We start from the raw sequence: 21,173 nt of genomic DNA on the forward strand, positions 1-21,173 counted from the left end.
TGACAAGAACTTAGTTAACAATAATTACATGCTGGTTGTATGGCATTTGCTTTGGGAATTAGGAAAGCAAAGCTTAAGAATTACAGAGTTAAGAATGAAGACATCATTGATTTGTTGAGGAGTTGGAGATAGATGACAGTATTTCTAGTAGTTTATTTAGTTTCATTGCCTGAAGCCAAAGAAGAACAAAGTGATAGTTCAAGGTAACTTTGTACTCTTAAAAACTTGATTATCACATTTACGCGTTGCAATATGCTGGACAATTGAGTCGGATATATTCTAGGACATTGAATTTGTCCTTTGAGTAAAAAAATAAATAAATTAAGCTTATGTAGATATCAATTTCTATTTATTAACCTAATTTCAGCTTAAAAAATAAAATGGAGATGATACAATTTAATTCCTTTAGAAAACTATAGAACCATAATCAAAATATCTACTCAGTTATATATTATTCAGTGGGAAATAAGGCATATTTCAAATAAGAATCAAGGTCTTGTTTATGTTACATGTTGATGTAGTCACATGATATATTTACCTCATCATATTTTCTCTGCAAAATTAAGGCCCAAGTATTTCACTTCGACTATAAAGAACCATTGGGCATAGAGATTATTTTTTAAAGCATTTTTGCATAAACCTATATGATTATATTTTTGTCAGTACTTGTTTTTTTTAAAGGCTTGATAGTATACAATGAAATCTTACTAGTTGCAATGAGCATAAAGTACATGTAAAACAAAATGTAACATGGAAATAGTCAAAGTTTTCTTGGTGTGTAAAGATTACACATAATGATTTTTAACTACCAAGAATTGCTGCAAGGCTACATCATTCTTAGCTCTTGAATTATTGGTGATTTAAGGTCCAGGTGTACCCCACTCTGAGAGGGTGCTATACACTTATTTTTTTTTCTAAGAAAGACTGAGGTTTCCACTTTTTGGCCTTTCTTTTCTTTTCTTTTCTTTTCTTTTTCTTTTTTTTTTTTTTTTTTTTCTTTTTTTTTTTTTTTGAGCTTCCTATGGTCTCTGAGTTGTTTCTTGGTTATTCAAAGCTTTCTGGAGCTAGTATCCAATTACCAGTGACTGAATATTATGTCTGTTCTTTTGAGACTGGGTTGCCTCACTCAGGATGGTATTGTCTAGATACATCCATTTGCCTAGGAATTTTATGAAATCATTATTTCTAATAGCTGAGTAGTACTCCACTGTGTAAATATACTACAATTTCTATATCCATTCATCTACTGAAGGACATCTGGGTTCTTTCCAGCTTCTTGCTATTATAAATTAGGCTGTTATGAACATGGTGGAGCATGTGTTCTTATTATATATTGAAGCATCTCTGGGGTATATGCCCAGAAGTGGAATAACTGGGTCTTCAGGTAGTATTATGTCCAATTTTCTGAGGAACTGCCAGACTGATTTCAGAATGGTTGTGCCAGTTTACCAGCCCACCAACAGTGGAGGAGTGTTCCTCTTTCTCTACATTTTCACCAGAATCTGCTGCCATCTGAGTTTTTGATCTTAGCCATTCAGGCACAGAGTTTATTAATGTTACCCATATTCAGGAGAACTGAAAACATTTCCAAAGACAGCATCTACAGGTTAATTCTATAGTAGAGAAACCAGATACATTGCACAACAGCCTCTGTTTCAATGATCTAATGTCATTAACTATTGACCTTTAGACCATCATCAAAATGATTTCTTGACCCCACACTGCTGTGGATAGAGTCACTGCACACAGCTAGTCAGGAAGGTTGTAGTGTCATTATATGAGAAGTATTGCAAGGTATGGGTCAGTGATATTTTATGTGGTTTCCCACAACCAAATGACAAGAATGACAAGGGGGCATTTTTTATTTATTAGTATTGCCTTATGCTTATACTGTCTAACACCACATGTATTATGTGCATATGAAACATATCTAAAGATCATAGACTCGAAATAGAAAGGTGATCTAAAATCAATTTCAGTATTAAGTAAGAAAGTGAGTTTGTGATAATACAGTGACTAGACAATAGTAATAGGGCTCTTGTTCAAAGGCAAAATGGTTATTACATAAGTTATTCCAGGCTTTCTTCACAGTATAGTGCATATATATCCAATATAGATGAGGATATGTTGAAACTACATGATACAAAGTATATAACATAAAATCACCATATTGTCATTCTGTGGCACTTAGCTAACTAAAGGGAGCAGTTCTTAAAAGAAATGCATCTTGGTGTTGTAATTAAGGAGCAGATGTCAGCAAGGCTGAGTTCAAATATTGGCCCTCTGTAGTCTGTTGTAAGAATATGTAAGTTCTTCACTCGTAGAATAAGACAGCCATGAATAGAAACTAGCTAAAATGTAAATGTACTGAGCATTCTCAGATACTGTCTTCCTTTCATTCCACCATGAATAGACACAAGGGATGTTTACACTGCATTTCCAGTGTCAATACAGGCCATCTAAAGGGCTTGAAGTACAGGAAAGTGTGTGCCTAAGTAATAAACAAGGGCTCTCTCTTTCTGTAAGGGACCCAAGCACACACTTTTTATTCCCTCAGAGGTTTTAAGACGGACCATCCATAAATACACATAGATGACTATCTTCTAAGAACAATGTCCCACAGATACCTCCAGAAAACTGTACCTACAGAGTCCTTGTCTGATTCCCATAAATAACTCTCTGTCTAAGAGCAATGCCCTGCAGACTCCTATGGATGACGATGCTTTGCTTTTGCTCCTTACTCTACTTGTCTTTAAAATGAAATTCAGCATTTAAGACACGTTCAATAAATTGTTGTATGCAAAGCTTTTAAAAACAGTTTCTTAAAGATAATAAGTGCCTTCCAGTTGTTAAGTACCATACAAAGTTCAACCTCATTCTAAGTTGAAAAGCTGGGAACAGAGATCAAATACCTACAGTTATGAATATTTTCCACCATTTCACTCAGTAATAACATTACTGAAGAATGTGGCAAATTCTGACCTATTGTTTTTAGATGAAAACTTTTCTGCTCGTTCTTGAATATACAAACAGGGGGTAATTTAACTGTCAGATTTTGATGTTATTAAACTTTTCTTTTCTTTCAACATATAATTTGACAAATCACCTCATTTGCTATGAGAAAATAACCCTGTGTTTTATTATTTTGAAATTATGAATAATGTAAGTAATGCTTGCATAATTAAGAACCAGCCTGTCTGGAATATAGCCTTTCATACTTAGGGCAAATAACTTATGAATTGATTTTTCTCTTTATAAGATTGCAGAATGGTATTCCTCCAAAAATATAATAAATGCCAAGTCGGAATTTATGACAACACATTAATATTATGTTTTAGGTATGATAAATCAACCATAAGCTCTGTATGGCTTTGCATAAATATCAAATAAAGGAAAAAGGAACATTCCAAGCTTCTATTTAACAATGTATGTTCACCGTTCATTGATGGCTTTTCTTGAACCCTGAAAGATAGTCTTTCCGTTTTTAGTGATCTCCAGGTAAGACACCTCCCTTGAGATTTATAAAAATGAGAAAGGCTACAAGGAGCTCTATCAATAGTCATTACACATTGCAGAAAACTGTGACTGTTTGAGTAGAAGATGCTCCAAGGCTTCCTCTGCATCCAGTCTTACAGACCACAAGCTATGGCAGGGCTGAGAGTTGAGATGAACAGAAATGGGAGTCTAGATCATCAGATGCAGGTATGCCATTAGACTGTTTTATGCAAAATACTGTGTGTTTAAAGCCACATATGTAGGAGAAGTGAGCACCTTCTAAAAAAAATTAAGTTGTTGTTTACTCCAATTTCATGGTTTTGTCAGAACAAAAACTGGTAGAATACAATAAGCCAGTTTGTCCTGAGATGGGCAGACTTCTAGGTCCCCCTCTATCTGTTTGTGTATAGGATATGTTTGCATTATAAAAGTTGCCTCCAAGAATATAATGCTAGAACTTCTCAATATTGATTGTTATTGAAATTTGAAATTGTTAAGATGAAATGCAAAACTCTGACATGAACATCAATTGGAGCAATTTTAAAATAGTACCTCAGGCCTTTCATTTACAGATAAAGTGTTCTAAATTGGACTTTTTCCTATTTATTGCCTCCATTTCTTCTTCTTCCTCGCTTTGTACTTTTCAATCCATCTTTAATTCAATATCCATATTCACTTCTCTTGACTGTGTTCCCTGTGACTAAGAAGTAGTTCATTTAAAATTTCAGGAGAGTGACTCATTGGCAGACAATGCTAATCCCTAATCTGCAAATTATATCCAGAAATGATTAAAAGAAACAACAATAAGGTTTTATACAGTTTTCCAAATAATACTTGATAGGGAACCATTTGAGATTCCATCTAATCTTTTATTCAGCTTGATGGTCTTCTGATCCCAGCCAGAAAGGAAATCATTTCACTAAGTACAAATGTGTGCTTTTCCTGTCTGCGAATGTTAATCAAGTGCACATGACCTATACCCATTTTGGATTATTTACTATAGAGAAAATAAAATGTTGCAAAAGTACTTTTGAGACTTCTTGGTTCAAACAATTACACCTCCTCTCCACTTCTGAGATATTTTCAACATACTTGTTTGTTACATATATTTTGGGACCCCTCACTTTTGCCACAAGCATGTTTCCCCTTCTGAGCTTTAGTGTTTGCCCCCCCCCCAATACACAAGCCTGCCTTCTAAACAGGAAGAGGATGAGAGCATGGCCTCCCTTTAGATGTGCCTGAGGAAGAAAGGAAATTAAATATTTACTTTTTAAATTGCTAATAAAATTTCAAGTTGATTCCTTTAAGACTACAGCCTCAAGGCAAGACACATTTCTTTATCTTGTCACTTAAACCGTATCAATCTATTCATATTCCTGTTAATATTTTAAAGTATCTTTGCAAATTTGAGATTATCAAAGCTAGGACAATTTGCCACAGTGAAAAAGTAATTGATACATAAGAGAGAATGTAAAAAAACAGTAAAAAAAATGGCAGTCATGGTAGCTGTGTGAAATTTTGAATAGTTAGAAGATGGTGTAGAGACATAAGTCTATTGGTTTTGAGAAGCCCAATCTGGGGGACATAATGAGGCTCTTTGTAAGGTGCAGCATGTTCTGAACTAGAAGCTTTGAACAGTTTCTTTCTGAAGGGCAGTTACTCTGTGACAATCATGTGTGCTTTGGAGTTCACTTAATTTTTCAAAAGTGAAGGGTCAATTTTTACTCTATGCTTTAAAATATTCAAAAAATACATATTAAGAGTTTATATTCACAAAATAAAATGTAGTTATTATTGCTTCATCACCCATTTATTTATCTAGTGCTTGATATCAAATTCAGAGCTTGTACATATCAAGCTTCTGTTTTCTATCCTTGAACTACAAGCCCAGAATTCCAAAAACTAAGAAGAGAAAAGAAAAGGAAGATAAGAAGCTGACATCAAAAAAAGATAGCAGACCTCTAAAATCATCAATGTCCTCCTCTTAAACTTCCATGTGTCTATTTTCACTTATATTATCTCTATTCTCTAAAGTCATTCCTATGGAAAAGGGGAAAGCCTGAGAAGACGACTTGTACAGAAAGGGAAATTACATTGTTGATAACATCTGAGCAGAGATACACTGCTACCCTTTAAAAGCAAGCCCTAATGATGGGGAAAAGAAAATATTTCATTTCAGCTCCAATTTCAATAGTATAAAAAAGTCTCTAGAAGCCCTTCTCCACTGCTGAACAGACATTAGAAGTCAGTGCAGTCTGAAGAACAGCCCTATAGCTTCTTAGTATAAGTTAGAACTATGTAAAAGGAAGTGTTTCTTTGGTCAAAAGACATGAACAGGTCCAATAGACATGTCCTACCTGACTTCAAGTTCCATCTTTCTCTATATAGTTTTCCCATGTTGAGTTTCCAAATATTTTTTACCTAAGGCAAATATGTGGATTTTAATGTCATTATTTCAACCCTTCGAGCCATTTAAAAGTCTCTGAATTCTTGCATGGAATAAACATTTAAAGGAAAACAATCATTTGTTAACATTCTGCAGAATTCAGCAGTAAATCCTGTAAGTTCTGAGATTTTCCTTGTAAGAAGAATTTTAATTACTGCATTACTATCATTGTCTTTTATGGTTTCTGTTCAGGTTGTTTAGTCTTCTGGAGTAGATGAAGTTTGTGAGTTTAAAAGTTACTTATCATCTCCAGATTTTAGGAGCATAAATTCTTTAAAAATTCCCTAATGATCCTAGATTTTTGGGAATCTAGTCCAATGATCTCATTTTATCCTAAATTTATTAATTTAAACCTTCTTTCTCAAGCTTCATATGGTCTGTGAGTTGTTTCTGGGGTATTCAGAGCTCCGTCGTTCTTAGTTAAAAAAAAAAAAAATAAGTGTATAGCACCCTCTCAGAGTGTGGCACACCTGAACCTTAAATCATTAATAATCTGAGATCAAAGAATATAGCCTTGTGACAAACTTTGGTATTCAAATATCATTATATTTAATCTATACACACCAAGAATACTTTGACTGTTTCCATATTACATTCTGTTCTACATGTACTTTATGCTTATGGTAACTAGTAAGGTTTCAATGCATACCATCAAACCTCTAAAAATAATTAAGTACTGACAAAATATTTTCATATAGTGTTATGCCAAATTGCCTTTAAAATCTGTACATGTATCTCTCTCTTTAAAAAAAAAGGTGAAAGGAAAAAAAAAAAACCTAAAAAAAAAAAATTTATTTTTTTTTCTACCTTACAACTTTATTTTAAAAAAGGGATATATATTCAGAATTTTAAAGGCATTTTGACATAACATTATATGAATATTTTTGTCAATACTTAATTCTTTTAGAGATTTGATAGCATGCATTTGAATCCCACTAGTTACCATAAGCATAAAGTACATGTAGGACAGAATGTAACATGGAAACAGTTTTCTTGGTGAGTATAGATTAAGCATAATTATCTTTGAATACCAAAAATTGCCACAAGGCTATATTCTTAGCTCTTGGATTATTAATGATTTAAGGTCCAGGTATACCACATTGTGAGAGGGTGCTATACATTTTTTTTTTTTTTCCTAAGAAGGACTGATGCTTTCATTTTTTGGCCTTGTTTTTCTTGAGTTTCATATGGCCTGTGAGTTGTTTCTGGGGTGTTCAGAGCTTTCTGGGATTAGTATCCAATTATCAGTGACTGCATATTATGTCTGTTCTTTTGTGACTGGGTTACCTCACTCAGAATAATATTCTTTAGATGCATCCATTTTCTTAGGAATTTCATAAAGTCATTGTTTCTAATAGCTGAGTAGTACTCCATTGTGTAAATATACCACGATTTCTGTATCCATTCATCTACTGAAGGACATCTAGGTTCTTTCCGGCTTCTTGCTATTATAAATAGGGCTGCTATGAACATTGGGGTGCATGCGCCCTTATTGTATGTTTGAGCATCTCTGGGGTATGTGCCCAGAAGTGGAATAACTGGGTCTTCAGGTAGGACTATGTCAGGAAAATGCAAAGCAAAACAACCCTGAGATTCCACCTCACACCATTTTTATCATTAGATAATTTTCTTGAGGTCACTTTAATTTTTATTTTTCTAAATGAGGGCATTCTCATATAAACGGTGTATAAATTTCTCATTTAATACTATATATTCCAGATGATTTGAGCATTAATGCTGGCATTTTCAATTGTTTCATTTTTGTGGTATTTTAGTTCCTATTTTTTCTTTTATCATTTTTATTAAAAATTGACTTTTTGAAAACAAAAACTATATCCTGAAAATAATTCACTCTACTCTTCCGAGTTCCTTACCACGTTTATTCCATCTGGATTCACTTCCTTTCTGCCTCTCATTAGAAGAGCAAAAGTTCTACAAGATAAGGATAACAAAAGGAAATATAATAAGCTAATACTGCTAAGGTCTAGTGTTGGCTTAGAGAGGAGTTCTGAAAGTCAGAGTGTCTGAGATGGTGAAACAAACTAAAAAACCATGGTTCCATGACGATGGCCATGCTCTGCTTGAAACATCTGTCCAGATTGCTCTCTGTGTTCTGTTCTGCTCTCGACAGTTTTTCCTTGCTAGTCTAAAAACTCTGGATAGCTTATCAATTTCAGATCAAAAGTTCAGTGTTTTATTCACATATCAGTTCAGTCTTTATCTCAGGTTCACTTTGTTTTTTTTTTTTTTTTTTTTTTTTTACTTATGAATCGGCATCCTAATCCCCTTGAAAGGGGGTTTCTTGAGAAAGAAACAGGAAGAAAAATTATAAAGATGTCTCTGTGGGACCCCACCCTGAAATTATCCTTTGTGCTGTACCTGCATCAGGCTGACCTTGACCTCAGGAAGCTTCCAGCCTTTGTAAGCATAAACAAACAAACAACAACAAGAAGAACCAACAAATCAGCAAAAACATAAAAAACAACAACAACAACAACAACAACAAGCTTAGTTGTGTAGAATCTTGCCTTGTGATCACCAATCCCTAAATATCTTTATGTCCTTCCTTAATATCTTTATGATAAGCTGTATTATAATGTTATTGCCTCTGTTCCTTTAGGTCCTTGAAGCTCCTTACATAATTAATATAATATCACTTTATTTTGCATACTTGAGAAATTATATTATTTTGAACTCATGTTTTCAGCATTCTTTTCTACAGCTCTAAGGGATGTCCTGAAAGTAACAAAGTTCTACCATTTTGCTGAGATACAGACACATCCTCACTTCATAGACTCTTGCTGTTTCTGATTTTCATGGAGTCATAACCTTGGCAGAGAAGACATTCCTTGAAGAAGAAATGTGAAAATATATACACTGTTATACAAACAAGCCTTATACTCACAGCAACCGTTACACTCAAGAAGGTCCAAAGCCTGTTGGCTCTCAAGTCCAAGAGTAGGAAACTATGTAATAATGTCCCTTACATAGCCAAACCAGACTCAGCCTCAACCAAAAGCCCTCACATTGAATTTGGACAAGGCAAATCAACAAAAGGAGAAAAACCCAAATCAGGCACAAAAGACAGAGACCAACTAATTAACTCAGGATTCCCATAAAAATACTAAAGTGAAAGCTACAATATAAACAAATAGGACCTAGTGCAGACTCATCTCATCCCTGTAGTGCAGACTCATCTCATCCCTGTAGTTGCTATCTTTGTGGGTCCATCTGAGCTTTGATCAGGTGAATAAGTACTTGTTCTTCTGGTATATCTCATCTTTGCTGATACACTATTTTCCCCCTCTTTACTGAAGATTTTGAGCTCTAACAGGTGAAATTTGATGGTGACAGCTCATTCAGAGCTGTTTTTTCCAAGGTTTTTTAAGACTCAAAGTGAGTCTTAACTACCTGGAGAACCCCCCCCCCCCCCAAGTAAGACCTGAGATCAGAGTTTAATGCAAACGCAAGAGGTTTATTTTTCTGGTGGGTAGACCCTCAATCAGCCCCTCATAGAGAGTGACTAGAAGATGACCCTAAATGACCATAACAAGCAGGTCTTTATACTTTCTAGGAGTACAATCTTGTACTATGTTTAGGATGTCCCTTACTTAATAAACTTATTAAGTAATAGATGTGTTTCAAATTTTATCATGATTCTAATGGATTCTGACACCCTTTTCTTATGAACATCATTTTGCACAGGAGAAACAGTAGAATCTCCCCAAGTATCCTATAGCTAATATATTATTATATATACTATTATATAACAGTTATCTTATAAAGTAGTCACAAACTTGGCAATTGTTAATTATTCCCATACCCTATAATATAATACAACCACTCTGTGTGATATGCTTCAAAATGAAAAATTTACCAGTAAATTGATTCAGAGATTAAAGGCACTTGATGCTCTAAACCTGCTGACCTGTGCTCAATCTCTAGGACTCATGAATTAAGGAGAACTTCTCTAGAAGGTTGTCTTCTGACTTTATCATGGGCATCATGGCATGAATGTATATGAATGCATGCCCATGAGCAAAAACAGTAATGCATTTTACAAAAAGAGTAATGCGTTAATAAAATAAAAAATGTTTTATAACTTTATATTCTATGAATTTTGAACCTATTATGTAAGATATATATTGCAGATATTATAAGAATTTTGTGTGTTTTGAATCTTTAATACAATTTCTTGACAAATGTATTAGAGATGGTTTTTGAGTTGTTAACTTTGATGATTTGAGCAACTTGTTTTTTATTTTCTAATGCAAATACTATCTCATTATCAGAGTAGAGTTTTTCTCAACATATTCAACCTCTTAATCTCAACCAACATTAACATTTTATGTTTAATGATTCTGTGGTTTGTTTAAGTGGATGTTGTCACTAAGTTATGTGACACTATTGGTGACAACATTGTACAGTATTTTGGGTTTGTTGTATATTTGTTTTTAACACATTTGCTTTATAGATTGGGTCATTTGTTCAGACATAAGGAAATAAATGAGGTTGAATTGAACAGTCTCCCAGACAGAAATAAATCCAATGAGCAGGAATCTAATCGTGTCAGTCCTCACTACTTATCAAACCACACACAGGATTTGGTTGTGGTGATCATGGGAACTTCATGCACAGGAAACAGATAATTTTAGGCCACTGGAATTTCTGGCCACATTAATAATTGTTACTGTATGGTAACTCATCCTTTTCATATTCAGGTTGCCAAATATTATGAATACATTGATTCCATTGGACATGACTAAGTATTAGAGATAATTTTAGAAACTTCTAATTTTAGAAGCTGCAAATTTCTCTCTCATTTTTTTTTTTTTTTTTTTTTTTTTTTTTTTTTTTTTTTTTTTTTTGGCCAACCATAATTTAGGATACCTTTGAGTTAGCTTCCTACCATCACATTACCTCGGTAATAATATGAGTGAAAGATCAATAAATTTACCCACTGTGTTTCATTTTCTCATCTCTATAACTGGATACATTTTAAAAAATATTTACTCATTCCCAATTATAAACACTATAAGAAATTAATACATAACCATTTCTCTTAAAATTACAATAATGCCCTGCATAAAAAACAAGACTTCAAATTATTGTGAGCTTTATTTGATTACTATTGGCTCTAGATTCTAGTGTTAAGGTTAGTTGAGAGTAGAAAAGTAGGTGCATGAGTTTGGTTTGAAGTTCTTGCATAAAGATAGTTCAAATATGGAAGGAGGATTTCCTGGATAAGCAAAACATGTTAACATTGCTTAACTGTTTGCTATGTAAGAAAACATAACTTTAATAAATGCTGTAATATGATGTACACAAATGGCTTGAGTTTATGGCATTCTGATATTCATCACTATTTTTATAAAATTTTGTTAACAGGAAATGGTATAGGAAAGGGATTGAGTGGAAGCCTCAGTCCTTCTTAGAACAACAACAAGTATAAGTGTACAACTCCCATGCAGAATGGAGCACACCTCCTTCTTAGAACAAAGCATGTGTACAGTGCTCACTGAGAGAGGGGAACACCTAGACCTTAAATCATTAATGACTCAGGAGCTAAGAAGGTAGCCTTGTGGCAATCCTTGGTATTCAAAAATCATTATGTTTAATCTATACACACCAAGAAAATTTTGACTATTTCCATGTTACATTCTGTCCTACATGTACTTTATGCTTATGGTAACCAGTAAGATTCCAATGCATAATATCAAACCCTTAAAAATATCTAGCACTGACAAAAATATATTCATATATTTTTATGCCAAAATGCTTTTAAAAATCTATACATGTATCTCTATTTTTAAATAAAGTTGTAAGAAAAAAATGGAGCGCTCATTAGCTCATTAGCTCATTAGAATAGCCTTTGTCTTGCTCCAAGATAGTAAATTAGATATAGTTACTGAAATATACAGATAATGTATATGTACACATATATTACATATGTTTTAAGAGAGATAGATAGATGGAGAGATAGATAGATAGATAGATAGATAGATAGATAGATAGATAGATAAATAGATAGATAGATAGATAGATATTTGTATAACAATGTATAAATGATGAGTCCAGGCTTCCATTCTGACATATTCAGTAATGCTGTACAATGAAGCAGTTGAGCAGTACAGGATGTAGCTTTTCTCATCTGAATCCATGGTCAGCATGGGTCCACACGACATCAAGTATATGTTTTCTGTTTCTGCAGTTAGCTAACTGAGTTTAAGTTTAAATGTAATATTTTCCTTCTTCTTAATAATAAATAAATGCATCATTGCAAATATATTTGTGTCCAAATATAAGATAGATTAAATCAGAAAATATATTTTAGTTTTGTTTTAAAGATAACATCAACCATGTTCATAAGGTGTTTGATAAATCACTGTTTCTATGTGTTTTCTTCTCAACATATAAAAGAAAAAAGAAGAAAGAGAATGAATATGAGTGATATATTTACAGACACACTCTCAGAAAAAAAATGAGCACACTTCTCTACCAATTCTTTCTCCCTATGTGATCAGTAAACCTCTCTTTACACAATATTATTGGCAGATTGTGGCATCCTTTTATATTTGAGGATTGCAGCTTAGAGGTTCAACCAATATCAGATAGAAAGTAATTTGCTTCTAGATGGAACAGTAAGATACTTTTATTCTTAATGTTGTTTTCTAAACAGTATTATATAACAACTATGTGCATATAGTTAGTGATATATTGGATATTATATGAAATCCAGAAATCACTTGGAGTATAATGATTATTAGACATAATTGTATACAGACACTGTGCCATTTTATATTTGAGACTTGGGGACCTGGAACAAACATAGTGCATAGTTAGGGCCATTCTTATTTCTGTACCTAAGAAAGTGACTGTGGCCAACAAGCAGCCAAATTTTAAGCCAAAGCTAGTTTCATTTTCTCGAAACTCAATAACACAGACACCTAATAAGTCTGGAATATTAAGAAGCACAATGCAACTTTCATCTGTATTTCATTGTTTTTTATCTTTTTTTCCTGTTTCTCAATTTTGTAATACTTCAACTTACTGGACCTGTGGCTTATTATTTTTTTCAGGTTAATCAATCTTTGATGGGCTACAGCCATAATTCTGAAGATGTAATATCCAAAATAGTCATCTAAACAGCTTTTTGAAAAGTGCAGTAGCCTGCGATAACACCCAGAATTCATATTCATATTCAAAAGATGTATAAAACATTACACCATCTTAATAAACATTCAGGCAGTGTTTGCTATGCTTAATGTAGGAACTAGACTTAGATAAAACCTGAATGCCCAATGTTTCTTTCCTGTCTTATTTCCCAACATCACACACATTTCACTGTATCTAAGAGCTGACTACCAAACCCAGCACTGCTCTCAGGAACTAAAACACCAACCAATGAGTTCACTTGGAGAGACCCATGGCTCCAGGTGCATATGCAGCAGAGAATAGTATTCTCTGGCATCAATGAGAGGAGAGGACTTTGGTCTAGCAAAGGGTCATCTTCCAGTGTAGGGGAATGCTGAGGTAGTAGAGGGAAGTTGGGAGAAGGAGCACTTTCATGGAGGCAATGGTATGGGAGTGGGGTGGAGACTGCTGGAAAGGGGATAACACCTGTATTGTAAATATCGAGAATGTTCGGTAAAAAATAATGTAAAAAAGGAGCTGACTTGAGCAACAATTATTTTATTGGTCATTTTGTTTGAGGGGCTATGTATACATTTCTAGAGCTTAACAAGACTGTGTAGTGCCAAATGGCCTTCTATATTAACCACTGAGTAATGAGGAAGTGTTATATGAATACTACTACTTTCTGGGGTCCACTGTCCTTGGAAATAGGATTATGTATGATGCTGATAACTTTTAAGGTTACTTTGTTTTGGGACTTGAGTTAATACTTGTTGATTTTTTGCTCAGTGATAAAATTAACATACACAGAGGCCTTTCCATACAACTTAATAGCTACTAAATCTAAATAAACTAATATCAGTACTTAGCTTTGTGTATGTGCCTTGGCAAATATGTGTATGTGAAAAGTAAGGGAACTACTTGACAACATATAATTATTCTGAGAAAGGAAGGGAGAGAGTTTTATGGAAGTAAAACCCCATGTAATACTCTGCTCCTAGAAATTATACACTGCCTACTTGTAAAGATGCTTTAAGGTGTGCCAAAAAGTTGGGAAAACATTGGGTTTAAAATCAAACAAAACCAAACAACAACAAAAACCAAGTTTATACTTGCCTTTTGGTGACTTCATGTAGTCTTTGAGATGTCCATGTTTATCTGTTTACAACAGAATATAAATCTTGACAATTCTATGAGTTCACCCGTGGGTATCATTTCTTTTTTCTGCTCAACATCACCCATAACATGCTCCCACATTTCTATTTTTATATGACTGCACTGGAGGAGACATTAAGAACTTCCCCAAGAGACCCCTGAAGTTGGGGAAGCCCCTCACTCAAGTACTGGGAGAATGTGAACCCAAGAACTCAGAGAGCCAATCTTGCTGTAATCAGGCAAGAGGTTTATTTGGGGGGGGGGGGGCAGAGCTCTGGGGACAAAACATATCTCACGCAGGAGATAGAGGAGTCAACCCGAACTCAATTAGGGGGACATATTGATAGGGAAAATTACATAGGTAGTTAGCAACAAGCACATAGCAATTTTATTGGTTCATTTAAATTGGCACACTCTGCTTATTTTGGACAAGGTTCAACTTTAGGCCACCCTGTTTGGGGGCACACTGACCTTCATACTTGTTTTTCTCAAAACTGCAGAGTCAGACTTTATCTAGACCAGGTAGTCTGAAGTTTTTGTTCTCAGCCTTGAGAAATACTTGTCCTCAAGGCAGGATTAGTGGGGCCAACTTAAAATTTGAGCTCTTTCACCCCCAAAATGACTTATCACCTTAGCCCCAATGTGAAATTTTGGTTTTGGTTTTTTTTAATGTCTATTTATGCTTAATTCCTGTTGATATTATCAAAATTTGGTTATTTCTCATTTCATGCCCCAACTTGCAAATGATAGTAAACCAATTTCAATAAATACTTTGTCATTTATAGTTGGAATGTTTGTGACTTCATTAATCTTCAATTGTTGGTTACCTTGTCTTAAATAAGTTCACACATGCAAAATGAATAGCCACAAGTATATTTGCTTTTATACATTTGGATCTGCAGATATTTGTAATGGTCTGTATAACTCAGCAATTCTGAAGTCCTCTTTGACATTTTTCTACTTCTCTAAGAATAAGGAAGCTACCAACTAATTTCCTCTGTGAATGTGTTGTTATATTTTGGACATGATCAAGCAGAAAACCACTTTTTAAATATTTATATTCTCAAGGTCATGTGTACCAACCATGTTTGCTCTCTCTGTTTCTTTATTGGCCAAGGAGGGAAGCCAAAATGGGAAAGGAAAGTATTGTAGGGGTACAAAGTAACCCTATTTTTTGTGTACCATGTGAAGTTGGAACTTTAGTGGAAAGAATAGAGAACATTTCCAAGCTACACAGGATATGCTGATTAACTAATCATCTGGGAAAAAAGCTACTCTATAAGCTATTCTGTTTAATATATTTTTATTTTAAAACATCAAGCTTCACAGTAAGTAGTATTAGTTTTTATTATTGAATTATATTATATATATATATATATTGAGTAATATATATATATATATATATATATATATATTATTCAATGATAATATTCTAGTCAAATTATTCTTATACACAAACAGGCATTTCACACAGAGTGTGTGTGGGAATATAAAGGCAAATGGGAGTATTGTATGAAACACTATGAAACTATGCACATAAACTCTTTTTCTCACTTTTATTATAATTGTGTATTTTCATTCCAACATACACACAATGGTAGGGTTTTTTCTTTGAAGTCTAACTGCTCTTAAACACCTCCATATTCAACACAGGAATCAGCATGAATCACATTTTAACGAGTTATAGTTTACCTTACCGCATAGCAATATTATATGACAATATTTCTACCCTGCTACAAATTAGTACCATTTAAATGATCCTAAGTAATTAGCTTGACAAGAAGCCCAGAAGTTGACACATGGTTTGTGAAACACTGAAGTGGGATAATTTTTTTTTATGATATTATGGTCTCTGTTGTTAAAAATATCCATGTTTATCCCTATTTGAGCTTCAGAATAAATAAAACATTACCTGAGGTCATCATTTGAAATTTTCATTAATAAATCTGAATGTCGTGGCAAAATCCATAATTACTACACTTGGTCCAAGGGCTTTAGAAGTATTATCACTTCAAGTCTGTGAGTTCAAGGCCAACTTAAAATACATAGAATTCTAGGTCAGCATTGGGTAGTCTGTGAGACATTGATTCAGAAAACAAACAAAACGTATCTCTATGCCTTAACCATGTGACCACCTATTACTACTAAATCTTGAAGTGTATATGATGCATGCCAATGGCTGCATGTGTGTGACAGAGTGTGGGACAGAGTGATGGTGGCTGAATGTGTGTGACAGTGTGGGACAAGAGTGATAGGGGGATGACAGGCAGGAGATTAACACAGGCTTTGTCTAGAGTCTTCTTCATCTTTTAAAATATTCAATATGATTTTGAATCTATTTAATTCAATAATCATGTTCTATTACATGGGACAAAAGTTTTTGCTCTTGACACTGACTTTTAATTGAATACAAAACAGAAAGGAAATGATTTACATGTTATATTTTGTAAAACTGTAAAATAACATAAAATAGTTAGCATCAATTAGGGCAAAAATGGTCCTCTATAAGAAATACATACACTTGGCATCAGCAATAGTGCTTGGGTTTAGTGGCTGCATGTGGAATGGATCCCCAGGTAAGGCAGTCTTTGGATTATCCTTTCCCCAATCCCTGCTCCTCTATTTGTCCATCTATTTCCGCCCATGAGAATTTTGTTCTGGCCTTTTTTTATTTTTGAGCTTCATAGGTTCTGTGAATTGTTTTTTGGGTATCTCAAGCAATTTGAGCTAGTAACAGCTTATCAGTGAGGGGGATCTACCCCATATGTAGCCACTAAACCCACTCACTATTGCTGATATCAATTAGTGCTTACTGGCAGGAACCTGATATGGATGCCTCCTCAGAGGCTTTGCCAGAGTCATACTGATATAGAGGAGGGTGCTTGCAGCTAACCATCAGACTGATCATTGGGACCCCAATGAAGCTGCTAAAAAAAGGATTGAAGGAGCTGAAAGGGTCTACAATCTCATGGAAAAAACAAAATTATCAACTAACCAACCTACCACAGCTCCTGGAGACTAAAACACCAACCAATGAGTTCACATGGAGAGATCCATGGCTCCAGGTGCATATGCAGCAGAGGATAGCAGTGTCTGGCATCAATAGGAGAAGAGGCCTTTGGTCCAGGAACGGTTATTTCTCCCACTGTAGGGGAATGCCAAGACACTAAAGTGGGAAAGGGAGCACCTTCATGGAAGCAATGGTAGGGGGTGAGGGATGGGATTGGGGAAATTGGGATAACATCTGAAATGTAAATATAGAGAATACCCATTTAAAAAGTAGAAAAGTAATACAATCAATAACGTGTATATCTCTTTAAATTTTTTATAATTAATCATATGTAAATTATATTACACAATAACAAATCTCTAGTTTATGACAACATTTTTCGTCATTGGATTGTAGTGATTATTTGAAAATCTGAGAATATTAATGTTTGCTTTTTTCTTTTTCTCCCTTCTTTTCCTCTACCATGGACCACTCCATTTCCCTTTTCTGTCTACTCCCTTTCCTTTCTTCTGTTATAGAATCAGATGAAGAAAAGCCTACTTCAGCAGGTAAACTTCCTAGACAAACATTTGTTTTGTTTTTTCTTTTTTTTTTTTCTTTAACACCTTAATAAGGGGAATTTGAATCGAGGATATGACTTAGTTACATAGTACTTGCCTAACCCTAGTTTCAATATACTGGATTATCCACAGCTTGCTCAAATGATCTTTAAGTCAAGATAATGGTACACACCTCTAATTCCAGCTCCTAGGAAATGATATAAGAAATCACACACCTAGATTACTCAGAACATTTCTGGAAAGCCTACACTGCTGTAATAAAAATTATATTAATATTAATGTCTTGCCTTATACCAAAAAAGATGAACAAAAAAAGGAAGAGTCAAGTTTTTAAGTATTCAATGTTTATGTTACAAATGAGCAGTTTTGTTTGTATTTTTATTTTGAGTGGACCATATTAAACTAGTATGAATGATGGTATCTCAGAAAATTGAAAAACATAAAACCTTGAACGAACAGAGGAAACCATATCAACCTCAATATTTAACATCATACAAACATAGAAATTTAGGGTATTGAAAAAATCCTAGAAATAATCAAGGTTAATTATTTGAATAGAATTTTTAAAAAGAAAATATAAACTTTGTGAATATATGCTATATTGAGATATATTGAATTGTCAAACATATCTACAATAGCAGGAATGATATTCAAGTTTGAATATGAAAATTATTCAAATAAGTCACATATTTAAAATTTTAATTTCCATAATGTAATGTTTTGCAACCTCATAGCATGACTTTGTTTTCCTCTATCTGTCTGTCAGTTTTAAACAGAAGGTAAGTCTTAAAGTAACTATCACAGAAAGTGTCAATGTCTGCATTGGTAGAATAAAATATGGGCTTCTCAATATGCTTCCGAGAGTGTGAGAGAGCCAAAAATAAACAGTAGAGAACATGATTCCATAGACAGAGAACATATTACTTGATTGACTATTAACCAAACACCAGAACCAGGCTAACCACATGGAGTAAAGAATGAAACCTAGAGATGAAGGCCTTAGAGGGTGTGAAGTCAGTGCTAGAAAATTCTCTCCTAAGTCAATGAGAGAAGCAGTTAGTACTAAGAAATGATTGGGGGGAACTTGGACCATCATACTGAACATGAGAACCCCAATGAAGGAAATAGAGAAAGAACTCAAAGAGCTGAAAGGTTCTGCAACCACATGGGAAGAATAAAATGATCACCCACCACAGCTCCCAGGGTCTAAAACACCAAGCAATGAGTTTACATGGAGAGACCCAATGCTCAAGGGACATATGTAGCAGAGGACAGCATTTTCTGTAATTCTTTTTTTTCTCTTTTAACTTTATTTTAAAAAAGAAAGAAACATATACAGATTTTCAAAGGCATTTTGGCATAACACTATATGAATATATTTTTGTCAGTATGTAATTCTTTTGGAAGTTTGATACTATGCATTATAATCTACTAGTTACCATAAGCATAACATACATGTAGAAAAGAACATAACATGGAAACAGTCAGAGTTCTCTTGGTGTGTGTAGATTAAGCATAATGATTTTTGAAAACCAAAAATTGCCACAGGGCTATATTCTTAGCTCTTGGATTATTAATGATTTAAGGTCCAGGAGTACCACACTCTGAGAGGGTGCTATACAGTTATTTTTTTTTTTCTCAGAAGGACTGAGGCTTTCACTTTTTGGCCTTTGTTTTTCTTGAGCATCATATGGTCTTTGAGTTGTTTCTGGGGTATTAAGAGCTTTCTGGGGCTAATATCCAATTATCAGTGACTGCATATTATGTCTGTTCTTCTGTGTCTGAGTTACCTCCCTCAGGATAATATTTTCTAGATGCATGCATTTTCCTAGGAATTTTATAAAGTCATTGTTTCTAATAGCTAAGTAGTACTCCATTGTGTAAATGTACTGCAATTCCTGTATTCATTCTTCTGCTGAAGGACATCTGGGTTCTTTCCAGCTTCTGGCTATTATAAATAGGGTCGCTTTGTGGTAACTAGTGGGATTTCAATGCATGCTATCAAACCTCTAAAAGAATTAGGTACTGGCAAAAAATATTCATATAGTGTTATGCCAAAATGCCTTTAAAATTTGTATAAAATATCTGTCCATTTTAAAAATAAAGTTGTAAGAGAAAAAAAATAGGGCTGCTATGAATATTGTGATGCATGTGTCCTTATTGTATGTTGGAGCATCTCTAGGATATATGCTCAGAAGTGGAATAACTGGGTCTTCAGGTAGGACTATGTCCAATTTTCTGAGGAACCACCAGACTGATTTTCACAGGGAAAAATTTCCTGAACAGAACATTGATGGTTTGTGCTCTAAGATCAAGGACTGAGAAATAGAATTTAATGATATTGCAAAGTTTCTGTAAGGCTAAGGACACTGTCAAGAAAATAAAACAGCAGCCACCAGATTGGGAAAAGTTCTTTACCAACCCCACATCTGATAGAGGTCTAATATTCAATATATACAAGGAACTTAAGAAGATAGATGCCAGAGAATCAAACAATCCTATTAAAAAATGGGGTATAGAGCTAAACTAAAATTCTCAACAGAGGAATATCGAATGGCTGAGAAGCATCTAAGGAAGTGCTGGACATCCCTAGTCATCAGGGAAATGCAAATCAAAACAACACTGAGATCCCACCTCACACCAGTAAGAATGGCTAAGATCAAAAACTCAGATGACAGCAGATGCTAGAGAGGATGGGGAGAAAGAGGAACACTCCTCCACTGCTGGTGGGGTTGTAAGCTCTTACAACTACTGAGGATGGCATTTTCTGACATCAATGGGAGAAAAGGCCTTTGGTCCAGCAAAGGCTCCTTTTCCCAGTATAAGGGAATGCCAAGGTGCTAAGGTGGGAGAGGATGATTGGGAGAGGGAGCATCTTCAGGGAGCAATCTGAGGGGGAAGGGGGATGTGAGTGTGGGAAAGGGATCACATCTGAAATGTAAATTCAGGAATTTCCAATAAAGTATTTTTTGGGGGTGAGGGAACTTGGCGGAGATTATTGGGGTTCTGTGCTTAACCTTGATTATCAGTATGATTTGACTTAAGAATGCCAAGAAGGAAGTAGAAGACACTGCTGAGTGAGGATGTATCCAAGAAGTCTTATTAAAGCCCAAGAATGCTGTTGATTAGCTCTAGCCAACAAGCAGGGGACTGAATAGAATGAGTAGACAGAAGGAAAAGGTCTCTGTTTCCTAGTCATGAGATGAGCCTCTTTAGCACATGATCTTGCTAGTATAAACAAACTTCAACAACAAATGAATAAATAGTTCTCTTTATGTTCTTCTTTAAATGTGGACTGGATCACGATGCAAAGTCGGGCTAACACAAGGATCCTGTGGGTGATCTTATCAAGTGCAGCCAGTAAAGTCCACAG

At 34.5% G+C, this 21,173-nt stretch overlaps 1 protein-coding gene across 2 annotated transcripts in view; it reads left to right on the plus strand.

Moving 5' to 3' along the window:
* The window catches only part of EDIL3 (EGF like repeats and discoidin domains 3), a gene marked incomplete at both ends in the record, with an annotated part of 432,246 nt that overhangs the window by 115,749 nt on the left and 295,324 nt on the right, over positions 1 to 21,173 (plus strand). Inside the window, one exon of one of the 2 annotated variants that reach the window (XM_080924947.1) lies at positions 17,759 to 17,788. The exons of the other annotated variant lie outside the window; for it this stretch is intronic. Coding sequence (XP_080781073.1) covers positions 17,759 to 17,788 — 30 coding nt within the window. The remainder of the gene's footprint in view (positions 1 to 17,758; positions 17,789 to 21,173) is intronic. 2 annotated transcript variants of the gene reach the window in all.

The sequence above is a fragment of the Micromys minutus genome, assembly GCF_963924665.1.
Source record: "Micromys minutus genome assembly, chromosome: 11".
NCBI classification, from domain to species: Eukaryota; Metazoa; Chordata; class Mammalia; order Rodentia; family Muridae; genus Micromys; species Micromys minutus.